At 39.1% G+C, this 13,254-nt stretch overlaps 2 protein-coding genes across 3 annotated transcripts in view; one reads left to right on the top strand and one right to left on the bottom strand.

Moving 5' to 3' along the window:
- The window catches only part of LOC122564957 (prolow-density lipoprotein receptor-related protein 1-like), a 41,830-nt gene extending 40,390 nt beyond the window's left edge, over positions 1–1,440 (bottom strand). For both annotated transcript variants that reach the window (XM_043720516.1, XM_043720524.1), the window contains exons 1-2: positions 1,275–1,440; positions 930–1,043 (exon numbers count right to left, since the gene is read on the bottom strand). In XM_043720516.1, coding sequence (XP_043576451.1) covers positions 930–1,043; positions 1,275–1,359 — 199 coding nt within the window. In that variant the 5' untranslated portion in view covers positions 1,360–1,440. The remainder of the gene's footprint in view (positions 1–929; positions 1,044–1,274) is intronic.
- A 793-nt stretch (positions 1,441–2,233) lies between these two features.
- Positions 2,234–13,254, top strand: part of LOC122558317 (paladin-like) — a 127,453-nt gene continuing 116,432 nt past the window's right edge. Inside the window, exons 1-2 of the mRNA XM_043706751.1 lie at positions 2,234–2,310; positions 9,969–10,148. Of these exons, the coding sequence (XP_043562686.1) occupies positions 9,982–10,148 (167 nt within the window). The 5' untranslated portion in view covers positions 2,234–2,310; positions 9,969–9,981. The remainder of the gene's footprint in view (positions 2,311–9,968; positions 10,149–13,254) is intronic.

The following is a 13,254-nucleotide window of genomic DNA, read 5'->3' as shown; positions in this document are numbered from 1 at the left end:
TAGATTTGCTATTTATTTTTATTTCATTTAATTAGTTCACATGCTCTTGATAATCCAACTAAATCCCTAACCTCAATTGCTTTGCACATTCTGCAAATTTACATTGATTGCTCACCATGAAAAAATTTTTTTAAAAGTTTATGGGGCCAAGCAACTAAGTGCATCTTCCCTACTTCAAAGGCACAATGCAGGTCTGCATTCAGACAAGCCCTTCTGAATGACAGAAGGCACTCCCTCAGTCATTAAGAAAACAAGATCTCTGCAAGTCTAAAAAGATATGCAAGTGAATAGTATTGCTTGAATACTAGTTGAAAGATCTGGGCTGATGACCAAGGCTCAGTTTGAAAGCAGACTACAAGTTTAGAGAAGAGTCCCATCTAGAAACATGTATTGCTAGCTTTTATGCAGAGTGTAATTACAGGAATGTGGCAGAAAACCTCAAGGAATGATACCAGCCTCACTGTATGGCATTTGACATGTCACTCTAAACCCCCAGCAGCAAGTGACTTAAATTACTCACTCAATGAAATCAACAAGCCAGTTAATATAGGTAGTCTCTGTCAGCAACATGAGCCTGCAAATTAACTCTTCCTACATTACAGCTGCCTTCATTTCCTCAATTTTATATTTGGGTCAATTGGCTTCCTTCTGTATTTCTGGCTATTATTACTTGCTTTATTTTGCCAATCAATCACACTCTTGCTCTTGAAGTGATCCCAATCATCTCATTTTGGCTTCAATGTAGCTGAAGGAGCCATGAGTGTAATGTTTGACTGCCTTTTGACCAAGGGATCCTAATTCAAGCCCCATCAGGCTCAGATTAGTCATACCAAATTAATTGACCCAACCCCCCCATTAAGTCATGGGGTGGGGGAAATACCAACCCAGCTCATCTCCCTGTGTTATTCTTAGGGAAGAATTCATCTTACCACATTGTTCGTCAACACCACCAGGGCAGTCAATATCTCCATCACACAGCCAAGACACTGGGGCACAGCCGTCTCCACAGGGTATTTGCTGGAATAGCAGACACCGCTCGCCACCTATAGGACAGGCCGAGAGTCAACAGGCTACAAGTTTGCGTACACACAACAAAGCATCATTCAACACCACGACTTCTGAAATCTTATTTCAGAGTACAAGAGACAGTTGAACATTGTTACATTAAAAACACCCAGTTTAAAAAAACCTTCATTGTCAAACACTGACGTCAACTACCTTCAACATCTAAGAATTGACAATCTCATTAGCTCAGCTTAACTTTAGCAACTTACCCACAATATTAACATCTCTGTCAGCAAGAACCAAGCAATTCGTATATATCCCCAGGAGCAACCATTTGAACATAATCCATCCCATTTTTGTTTTGGTTGTACCCGTTTCCTTGGTCGATCCGAACCAGCATCCAACTGAATGAATTAAAAAAAAAAGTCTGTAGCAGGAAGTCCTGTAGCGCCTTTCATATAGTCTCACTCATTAGCCCCGACTTCAATGGAAACTTTCCATTCGCCACAATTGTAAACCGCGCCGGAGATCAATAAACACCAATTAGTTACTCCCATTCGTCTTTGTGGATTGGAAGGATCAATGACATTTGGAAGCCACTTACCTTCCGATAACAATATGTCAAAGGCGTATTTCACTTAAAGTTCAATTAGTTCAGAAGGACATTTAATAATCAGGTAAAGGGAATTGAATCACCCATTCGTATCGCGGTGATTTGGTTACATCAAACAATGTATAATTGTATAAAAATGTATACAAGATGGAGAACGAAATTGCGTTATATGAGATGAAACCTTGAGTAGTTTCACCTTTTTTCTTTAGAAATTTTACTCAATATAAGTCATTTTTAGCCTCAGGCGTATCCCAACATACTTTCCTTATTCATAATTATGTTTAACAAATTGATTTCTTCATTCGGTCTCCCCAGACTGTCTTCATTTACTGTATTTTCTGTCCCTTGATTCTTTCTATTCTTCTCCAAATTAACATTTCAAAGATACTTAATAAGTGATTGCATCCTTCTCTATGATCCAATTCACATGACCATGCAAAACAACATTCCAAATTGAATTCTCTATAGACGATTTCTTGAATTGGCTATTTAGCCTTCTGCTTGGTAACTTACCAAATACGATTGTTCTTTGAGTCCTCCTGTGGTGCAGTGGTAGAATTTCCTCTCCCCTTAACTGAGAGTTCTGGGTTCAATTCCTATCTGTCCCTGAACAGGTTAGTTTGGAAAAATCAGTAGAACTTTCCCTACTACCACCATCGTTCTTATTTAGTTGTTCAATCTTCCTCATGCAGGTAATATGCTTCCTGAATTCATGCACTGTTCTGGATTGCTTCTTTTAATGATGATGCAAACATGTTTTTGAGATTTGAGATGTACATAACAAAATTACCAATTGATAATGTGATGTTCATTGGCATCCCTATTGTTGAATCCCCTGCTATAAACATCCTGGGGATTACCATTAATCAGAATCTGAGCTGCATGTCCTGACCAACATTCCCTCTAAGCTACGTGGCAATGCAGCCACTCCAATGTTCCATGCATGGCACACTGATCACAGCATTGACATCTAATTCAGGATGTCATTCTGCTGCATGTAGGCCTCCAAAACCTGCACAGCGTGTTGGAAAATGAGAGGAAATGCTGATTCTGACTCCCCAATGTTTGTCCACCATCTATACAGTGTGAGTCAGGAGTGTGATGGAATACTCCCCATTTACCTGGATTGGTACAGCTCCAACAATGCCTGAAAATTTTGGCATCATTTAGGACAAAACAGCCCACTTGACTGGCATTCGTTCCCTTCACTGTGGCAGCACTGTGAACCATCTGTAAGATGAACTGCAGTAATTCACCATGTCTCCTCTGATAGCACCTTCCAAAAACCTCTATCTAAGATATCTGGATACAGTTCCACCTGAAAGTTCCGTTCTCTTGGTGAACTCCACTTGTGTTGGCTTAGAATTAACTTTCTGGTCTTGGTGGTCATGAGGAGCGCTAGCGAAGATGAGCTGTGTTAATTTCCTCATGATACTGGCTTGTCAACAGGAACTTGGGTTTGGCTGGGATTTGCTTGCCTGTAGTGAGAGAGCAGTTTATGGTCTGGTGGAACTATGTTGACTTAACTTTTAACTTTGGCTTGCCTGGTAACTCCTATTGTGCCATTTCATTAAGAAAAATCTGTGGTCACTGACATATCTTGACTCCCAGTCATATATTGTCATATTCACATTTAAGGGGTAAAAACAACGACTGCAGATGCTGGAAACCAGATTCTGGATCAGTGGTGCTGGAAGAGCACAGCAATTCAGGCAGCATCTAGTGAGCAGCGAAATCAACGTTTCGGGCAAAAGCCCTTCATCAGGAATAAAGGCAGAGAGCCTGAAGCGTGGAGAGGCGTTTTTCCTCCAGGCGTCTGGTGGTGAGGGAGCGGCGGTGAAGGAGGCCCAGGACCTCCATATCCTCGCAGAGTGGGAGGGGGAGTTGAAATGTTGGGCCACGGGGCGGTTTGGTTGATTGGTGCGGGTGTCTCGGAGATGTTCCTTAAAGCACTCTGCTAGGAGGCACCCAGTCTCCCCAATGTAGAGGAGACCACATCAGGAGCAACGGATACAATAAATGAGATTAGTGGATGTGCAGGTAAAACTTTGATGGATGTGGAAGGCTTCTTTAGGGCCTTGGATAGAGGTGAGGGAGGAGGTGTGGGCGCAGGTTTTACAGTTCCTGCGGTGGCAGGGGAAAGTGCCAGGATGGGAGGGTGGGTCGAAACCTATCCATTACTCTATATCTCTGGAACATCCTGCAGTTTTCTGTCCTTTGTGAATTATTCATGCTTTGTATTCTGATCCCTTGTTCATCCCTCATTTTCTTTGATCTGCCATTTACAGTCATGCTTTCAGTTGTCGTTGATAGCCAAATACAAGCTTCAATTAAAAAACATTTTGCAGTTCCATGTACTGTAGTCTGGAATCTAAATAATTCTGCCAAGTGTTGTGCTGCATTTTTTGGCATTACGTTACAAAAAATGCATGTTTTGCAAAGTGCAAACTGGAAAGTAACTATCAATGAGTTTTGCCTCTTAGTCAGATATTTTCTGAGTGCAGCAGGAATCTTTCTTTGTAGGCATTATTGTTATACTGCCACTTATAATTGACACTTGAAGGAAACTGCTGACTTGTTGAAGCAAGTCCAGGCTTGCTGGTGTCTTATTTTTCAGAAGATGAAGTTACTGAACTGTGTCTCTAAGGCTTGCTGCAACTATTTCTCCGATTGGATAGTCTGATGATATGTTTTTAATGGTGGAACAAATCACTTATATTAATTTGTTCAATTGCCAGCTTGTACATGCAACTCGGAATAGGAATGGAGTTTTATTGCTGCGTGGCATAGCTTATAAATTGAGGGAGCAAAATGAAAGCAAAGAATATATAATTGGTAAATGTTAACAATCTATTCATATCTGGTGTACAGCTTGTGCATGTCTAAGTGCATATCCATTACTAAAAACTGGGTAAGTTTTATGCCTGATTTATAGGAGAATAAAACTAGTTAGTAGTGCCTGTTAGAGGCCAAAGTGGCTTCAGGGTGACAAACTGGGAAAAGGGGACTTAGGACAATGTGAACTCTCTGAAGCAGATTTAGTCATCTGATAATTGCAGGTTCTAACCCATGTCAAGGAAGAGGATTGACCACTCATTCTGAACAACTAATCAAAGTGTAGAGGAGACAACATCTCAATGAGACGTTTAAGGAAGGTAAGATTCTTCCCATTCACCTCCACATAAGTATGTCCGTCATGGCCTCTACACTCAACAGTTCCATTTTGAACTCCATTCATAATAGGCATGCCTCTGCTCCTATGATGGTCACCCAGAAAGAAACAGCATATCTATGCATAGTTTAGATTATTTAGTCAGTTGTTCTTGAAACTATTAAAGATAATAATGGCCTTCTAAGTGTGTCGTACCTATAGAAATTATAATCTATGCTATATCCGAAGTGACTTTTTTTTCAATATATTCTGAAACTGCTAAATAGGTGATTCATTTCTTCTTTATAATTCTATGAGAAATCTAGGATATATATGCAACTTTATGTGGTGTATAATGTGGGGCAGAATTTTGTTTTGCTATTTCACAATAATATTACAAGATCTACCTGAGCTGTAACATAGCAATTAAATTAGAACAAACCTAGACTTGACACCTAGACTTGACATGCAATTGAGATATAAAAAAAACTTACTAGAATAATGTTGGAATCAAATAATGACTTTAACACAAAGTCTAGCTCGACATTTCAATGTGGTGCTAAGGGAATGTTGCACAGTTGGATTTGTTGTCTTTAGATGAAACCTTACATTGATTCCCCATCTGCTCGACTTGGTGGACGTAAAGTATTCTGTTGTACTGCTTCAAAGAAGAATAGTAGAGTTCTCTTTATTCACATGATAAACATTTATCTTGTAACTAGTCATTTAGTCACTCATAAGATTATCTGGCTGTTATACCAAGAGGTTATAGGACTTTGCTAACTGTGAATTGGTAGTCTTAATTTCTAGCAAGAGCTACATTTCATCAAAATACTTAACTAGCTGTAAAACATTGTGCTGTAAAAAGTACTAAATGCAAGCCTTCCCTTTCCATGCTTCATTGGAAGTACAGTATAGTCTGACAAGTGCAAATGTGGCTGCAGTTATGTTATTAAAAGTTCTTCACATTTTTGATCACTTTGTATAATTTAAGTTTATTTGATTCTTCTATGTACAGTGCTGACCCCGGAATCTGAACAAATTGTTTGAACAAATTCGAATCTGAAAAATTATTTCAAGAAAGATTTGCCCTGAAATCCGAACACATTTTCAGAATCTGAACACCATGTACCGTTCAGGTCGCACATTGTTTGTTCAGTTCGTCCCGGGAAGTAGTCATGAAAGCATCTCTCGTGTGTCCATCACTAGTTTACCTCATGTTTTCACCTTGATTTGTGCTTTTTTAAAAATTATCACCCTTGTGCATTCACCATGGCACCCAAGAAGAGCAGTGAAGTGTAAGTATGGAAGGTGACTCACCTTCCAAGCAGTAAACCCTCTCCCTCCTCTCTCCCCTTCAGCTTTCACATGCACAATTAGCATTCCTCACTAAGGTGAATGAAGTTATTTTCATGTTAGTACATTTATTTCTTGTTTTTATTATTATTACTTGATATTTAGGCCATTTACTCATCTTATTTTACCTTAATCATGTGGATTTGCAGTTAAAAGTGTCTTGAAAATGTTTTTTTTTGGGTAGAGAAATGGATTAATTCACTTTCCATTATTTCTTATGAGGAAAATAGTTTCAGAATCCGAACTTTTCGCGATCGGAACAGCCTCCTGGAACGAATTAAAGTTGGATTCCGAGGCACCACTGTATATGCATATATTTGAAGGACTTTTAAATTCTGTATGCAAATCTATTTTTGAAGGCAACCAACGTTTGAATGAATTGGAGGTTGGGTCTTGTTAATTCTATTATAGGCAAATTGTCTTGAAAAATAGTTCATAATTGCAATTCAGAGATATCAAATATCCAGAAGTTAGCAAAGGTGAGATTTTCAGAATATGCAACTTTCAGAATAGGCAAATTGTCTTGAAAAATAGTTCATAATTGCAATTCAGAGATATCAAATATCCAAAAGTTAGCAAAGGTGAGATTTTCAGAATAAGCAACTTCAAAATGTGACTTAATGTGTATGGCGACTGCATTCATGTACAATATTTCAGAAAGAGCTATTTGTGTCAGGCAGACCATGAAGGGAAAATGTTCTGAAAGGTAGAATGGGTAGAAATGTGTAGAAATTGGACCTTGTTGCTTTCATTTTGTGAACATAGATATAAACATGATTCAGAGAAATGTGCTATGCTCAAGGATGCCTGAAGAACATCTAACCTGAAATAGGATTAGTCTATTTTTTAGGTGACCCTCATGGCTGTCAAAAAACTGCAAGAAACTGCAGGATAATATGAACAGGTTAGAGGAGTTGACTGGTTGGAGCAGTAGATTATCATACCTAATAATGATGTAGATGATGGAATGGAAAGCCACAAAGCCAAACCTGTTTGCATGGTAAATATTTTATTTTACCTCTTTGCTCACAGTAGGGAGAGAGAGAGAGGGAGAGAGAGAGAGAGAGAGAGAGAGAGAGAGAGAAAGATACATCTACTTATACACCTACAGATTTCCAAAACACTTACTGCCTTTATCCTTCTAAATACTAGTGGTCATGGGTTTGGAAGGTCCTGCCTAAGCAGCCCTGTTGAACTTCTACAGGGAACCTTGCAAATAGTACGTACTGTCACGACTGAACATCGGGCTGTTAAAGGAAGCCAGGGAGGAAATAGCAGATGTTCTGAGGACAACTTTGAAATCCTCACTAGATACAGGCAAGGTACCAGATGACAGGATGTCTGCAAAAGTTATATCATTATTCCAAAAGGTTGCAAATGATAGGCCATAGTTTTCTAGGCCAATTAGACTGACCTCACTAATGGGCAAATTGCTTGAATCAATGTGAAGGGACAAGATTAACTTTGACATAGAAAGGCACAGATTAACCAGGGATAGCTGGAATGGTTTTAAACATTTTCTTAATCTACTAATATCTTTTCATATTTTTATGCTTCCACTTACAATACTTTATTTTAGTAAAATAAATTCCTGCCAGAACAGTGCTTCATGTTTTGTTTTGTCCTTCTCCATGTAAGATCTGCATCTTGTCTTGTCTCCTAGTATATCTGTTTGTACATGCTGTGCATCTTTTTAAAAGGAATAAAGAGTTTATGTTATAGAGAGTAATCAGTTTGCAATTCTGAGATTTTGTTTCTGCAATTGTTTAGAAACAACTAGGTTGTGATAAATACCTGACGCCTTGCTAAGTACAGAAATTCGGTGTGTATTTTACATTCATGATGACTGCGGGAAGAGTGGGAATCAATTTCTGGTGCACTACCACTGTGGGTCATGACAAGGGACAGACAATTTGAAGTTTTGAAAATGCATTGTATAGTGTGATGGCCTTTTTTACTGTGTGCCTTGCAAAATTGATTGAAAGTTGGACATTCCCTTGGTGCAAAAAGCTACTTCTTCCACGTGTACTGTTCTGTTCAACGTTTCTAGTGACAATGTTGACTGTTGAGTTTGTACTAGAACCCATCATCTTTGTATATCTGCATGTACCCATCAGTATCTGCTCTGTAAAGCTTCCATGGGGTGATGTGGTCCCCAAATCAACAATTCCGGTTGCTACCTTAGTATGTGAATAATCACATTGTGAACCATTTTCTCAGCATTTGCTAATTAACTAATCTATAAATTGTGTAAATTATGTAAATTCTAGTCAAATAATATGGATATTTAATCTGACTCTGAATTGGCTTTCTATTGTAGTCGATACATTTTCAGGATCGTTCAGCTGCTAATCCTGATGCATTAAGTCTGTGGTGACTTTCTAATTGCTAAGCACGTTTTAATGTTTTGCTTTTCTGCTTCAGGCATAACTGAATGTAGAAACCACAGTTCTAAATGCTAATTAAGACATTTGAAATTCTGTTCGGAAGGATGTTGCACCCCAGTTTAAACTAGAGGAATTTTGTGGACATTCTGACAATATTTTTATGACTGTCCCTTTCTTGTTGTTGATCCAGCACACTAACATTTCTCAAGTGAGTTAAACTAGCTTCTTGTTAAGGATTTGTCTGCTTACCAGCATGCTGTATTTACAACACTCATTGTTGCTAGAACAAAGACACCAAGGATTTTCTCATGCGCTTTAGTATGATTTAAGACTGCTGACTATGTATTTCACCTGTAAGTTAATTTGCTTGACTTTCCAAACATAGTAGGCCTCATCAGCGTCATGTTTTCTGACCATTCATCATATTATGTCAATGACAATGTTCTAATCATCAAGAATAAGTAATCAGGAATTGATTAACTCTGTGGATTATTTAAAACAGTAAACACATTATAAGCTTTGAAGCAGACATTACAGCAACCAACTATTTCTATGTCTCCAACTAAACCACAGTAGGTTAACTGCCAGGCGGACATGTTACATTATAATCATGCAGTAAATGGAGTCCTTAAAGATGAATTCTCTTAAAGGCAACATACACATAATAAACAAAAAGAGCGAAACATTTTCTCCTGGATTCCCATTCACTCCAGTCTTGCTTGGGCTCCTTGATGGCAGACTCACTCAAATACTGCCATGACATCAAGGGCAGTCACTCTCACCTCACTTCTTGAGTTAGCTCTTTTGACCGTGTTGAGACCAAGGCTGTAATGAGGTCTGGAGCCCAGAGCCCTGGTGGAATCCAATGTGAACATCAGTGAGTGAGTTATTCTTTTGCAAGTGCCACTTGATAGCACAGTTGACAAGTTCTTCCATCACTTTCCTGATGATCGAGAGTAGACAGAAAGGGGTATAATTGGCTGGGTTGAATTGGCTGGGAGATGCCAGTATTGGAGATGTACTGGAACAATTTGGTAGGGGCACAGCTAGCTATGGAGCATATCTTCAGCACTATTGCTGGAATGCTATTAGGACCCATGGCTTTTGCAGTATACTGTTTATTCAGCTGTTCCTTGATATCATGTGAAGTGAATCGAATTGGTTGAAGACTGGCATCTGTGATGCTGGAGACATCTGGAGGAGGTTGAGATGGATCATCCATTTGGCACTTTTGGCTGAAATTGTGTGAAATACTTCAGTTTTATCCCTTGCACTGATGTGCTTAGCTCCAGCACTACTGAGGGTGGAGATATTTGTGAACCATCCACTTCCAGTTAGTTTCCACTACCATTCATGATTGATTCAAATTCAAAGATATTGCCACTTGTAGTAGAGAAGCTGAATTATTGTTTAATCTCAGTTCTGAAATTGATTTTTGTTAACTTGTGTTGTTTAGCTATTAATTGACTATGGGCACCACTGCCAGTACCAGCAAGCAGACTGCATCAGCCATCCGAGCACAATGTGACAGGGATGCCAAACCGTCTGGATTTGACAATCGTTCTGAAGATATTAACACTGCGGCAGGCTTGGCAAAATCCATCATCACCAACAAAGTGGCACCTGTTGTAATTACGTGAGTAACAGAAGTCAGGGGCAGGACACTGCTGATGTGAAGGTTTAGCTATCACAATAATAATGTAGAGGGTTCCCTCAGATTACGTCAGGATCTTGACTAGATGGGCCAATGGGCTGAGAAGTGGCAGATGGAGTTTAATTCAGATAAATAAACTGGAAAGGTTCAGAAAAGATTTACAAGGATGTTGCCAGGGTTGGAGGATTTGAGCTATAGGGAGAGGCTGAACAGGCTGGGGCTGTTTTCCCTGGAGCATCAGAGGCTGAGAGGTTACCTTATAGACGTTTACAAAATTATGAGGGGTATGGATAGGGTAAATAGGCAAAATCTTTTCCCTGGGGTGGGGGAGTCCAGAACTAGAGGGCATAGGTTTAGGGTGAGAGGGGAAAGATATAAAAGAGACCTAAGGGGCAACTTGTTCACACAGAGGGTGGTACGTGTATGGAATGAGCTGCCAGAGGAAGTGGTGAAGGCTGGTACAATTGCAACATTTAAGAGGCATTTGGAGGGGTATATGAATGGGAAGGGTTTGGAGGGACATGAGCCGGGTGCTGGCAGGTGGGACTACATTGGGTTGGGATATCTGGTTGGCATGGACGGGTTGGACTGAAAGGTCTGTTTCTATGCTGTACATCTCTATGACTCCTCAATCATACCCAATATGCTGCCACCTTCCCGTGACACTACTTCATGTAAATGCAGGTAATATAATAGGTGTCCTTTTAACCTCTCTCTTCTCACTGACCCAAATATTTATTATAGATGAAGCAGCAACTCGCTTTCAATTAAAGTTACTTTATCCACTGCATATGATGTAATCTTTTTTACACTGGGAAGACTAAGCCCAGATTGTGTGGCTCCACTGAGCCTGTAAGTGTAAACTCAAGCTTGTCATTTGGCTGTACACCTTGCTCTCACGATGTCAATTTTATTCTCATCCTAAAGCAGTGTGCCAGCCTGAATCAATTCACATTTGAGGGATAGGATTTGTTTTTCACATTTTATAGCTTTTGGGACTCAATATTAAGTTCAACAATCTCAGAACAAAACCCCAACCCCACATTTTATCTAATTTCCCTTGCACTTTATGGTGTTTTAACTCGCTCTTATCTTTCTTCATATTAGCTATTCATAATTTTGACATTTATACCTCCTTTGGCTACATTTTCTACTTCTTCACTTGTCCCATTGCCACTTCCTTTGGAAATTCCTGGCAAGTCTTTTGTTGTTTGATGTCTCCAGCTTTTTACCTTGTCATAGACACTCCCTTTATTTTTTTCCACCCACTCTATTTCACTTCCATAAAAGCTGTTACATTCCTAACTTTTTCCAATTCTAATGAAAGATCATGACTTGAAAGGTTCGTTCTGTTTCCCTCATAACAAAGGTTGAGTATTTCCAGAATTTTCTGTTTTTATTTTCAAACATTTAACGTGTGCAGAATTTTGCATTTATATTTTCTATAATATCCCAGTGGCTGGGCAAGTATGGATATTAGGCTGTGTTACCCCATTAAACTAACCCATATCAAATTTCAGTATGAAAACAGGGATTTTAAAAACTTGTGTATTAAAATAATTTGATGAGCATATTATAGTCCAGAATCAAGTTGAATCCTTTCAGTGTGAACTTGATCTTCACCTTTAATAGAGGATGCCCAGGGGATGCCATTCTGAACATAATTAGCTGGATTATCACTGTACATAGGAACATTTGAATAATGTTATGCAGGAACATGAATTGGCTATTTAGCTCTTTGAAATCGTCCAACACTCATTTAGACCACATCTGATCTGTATCTTAATTGCTTCTACTCACCTAATTTCTGTAATCTCCACTTCCATGGCATTATAAAAAGAAGTGTTGAAGTTTTCAGCTAGTTTGGCCTCAACAACATTTTGGGTCAATAAGTTTTGATTAGATTCCCTTACAGTGTGGAAACAGGCCCTTTGGCCCAACAAGTCCACACTGACCATCCAAAAATTAACCCACCCAGACCCATTCCCCTATCCTCTATTTACCTCTGACTAATGCACTTAATACTATAGGCAATTTAGCGTGGCCAATTCGCCTGACCTGCACATCTTTGGATTGTGGGAGGAAAGTGGAGCACCCAGAGGAAACCTACACAGGCACAGGGAGAATGTGCAAATTCCACACGACAGTCATCCGAGGCAGGAATCAAACCCGGGTCTCTGGTGCGGTGAGGCAGCAATGCTAATCACTGGTCCACTTATGCCACCCTAAGTGAATTTCCACTAATCTATGTGTAAAGAAGTACATACCAATATTACCCTTGAACAGTCCAGTTCTAATTTAAAATTTATCTGAAACACCTCTACTGAGATAAGAGATTCTCTCAATGTACGGGTATCCCTTGGTATCCGCAAGTAGAGCGTTCCTATGAAAACTTTTGCAAGCTGAAATGGCCTAAAGCGAAGAAGCATTAATTTAAATGGGAAAAATTTCACCTTTTCTCATAAAAGCAAAAATCCTTTTCAGATTTCTTTCAGTTAGTGAAAACAGGTACTAATTTAGGTCTTCTATAAAAGCGAAGTAGTGTAAAGCAAACTTTCCAAAAGCGGAGGATACCTGTATCATATCAACTGCTTTAGTCATCTTCAAAAACTCAGTTAGGTCATCTCTCCATCTATTGTTTTTAATGCATGACAAGCCTAGTCTGTGCAATGTGTTATTATGTTCTAGAAAGGACATTGGAAGTTGATGCAATATTAACTTTCGAAAGGGAGTTATATATATATTTGAAAATGCTTTTTTTTAAATCAGAAAGAACAAGGACATGACACCAACTGTATAACTTAAAGCCCCCCCCCCCCCGACAGACACAGTGAGATGAATAGCCTTTGTCAGTGTTGATCCTGTGATGCCATAAAACCAACCTTAAAATTTCATCCTTCAAATCAAGTATGGGGTAAATTAACATAGTGTGAAGTAAGATAATAGTTTGAGGATATAACTAATAGAATGGCTAAAGGCGAACCAATGTTTGGGGTGCATTTGGACTTTGAGAAAGCTATTGATAAAATCCAACATAAGAGGTTAATGTGCAAGATTAAAGCATATGTAATTGGAGTAATATATTGGC

The sequence above is a fragment of the Chiloscyllium plagiosum genome, chromosome 2, assembly GCF_004010195.1.
Source record: "Chiloscyllium plagiosum isolate BGI_BamShark_2017 chromosome 2, ASM401019v2, whole genome shotgun sequence".
Classification (NCBI taxonomy): Eukaryota; Metazoa; Chordata; class Chondrichthyes; order Orectolobiformes; family Hemiscylliidae; genus Chiloscyllium; species Chiloscyllium plagiosum.
Note: the sequence above shows the minus strand (reverse complement) of the source record. Positions and strands in the feature narration are given on the sequence as shown.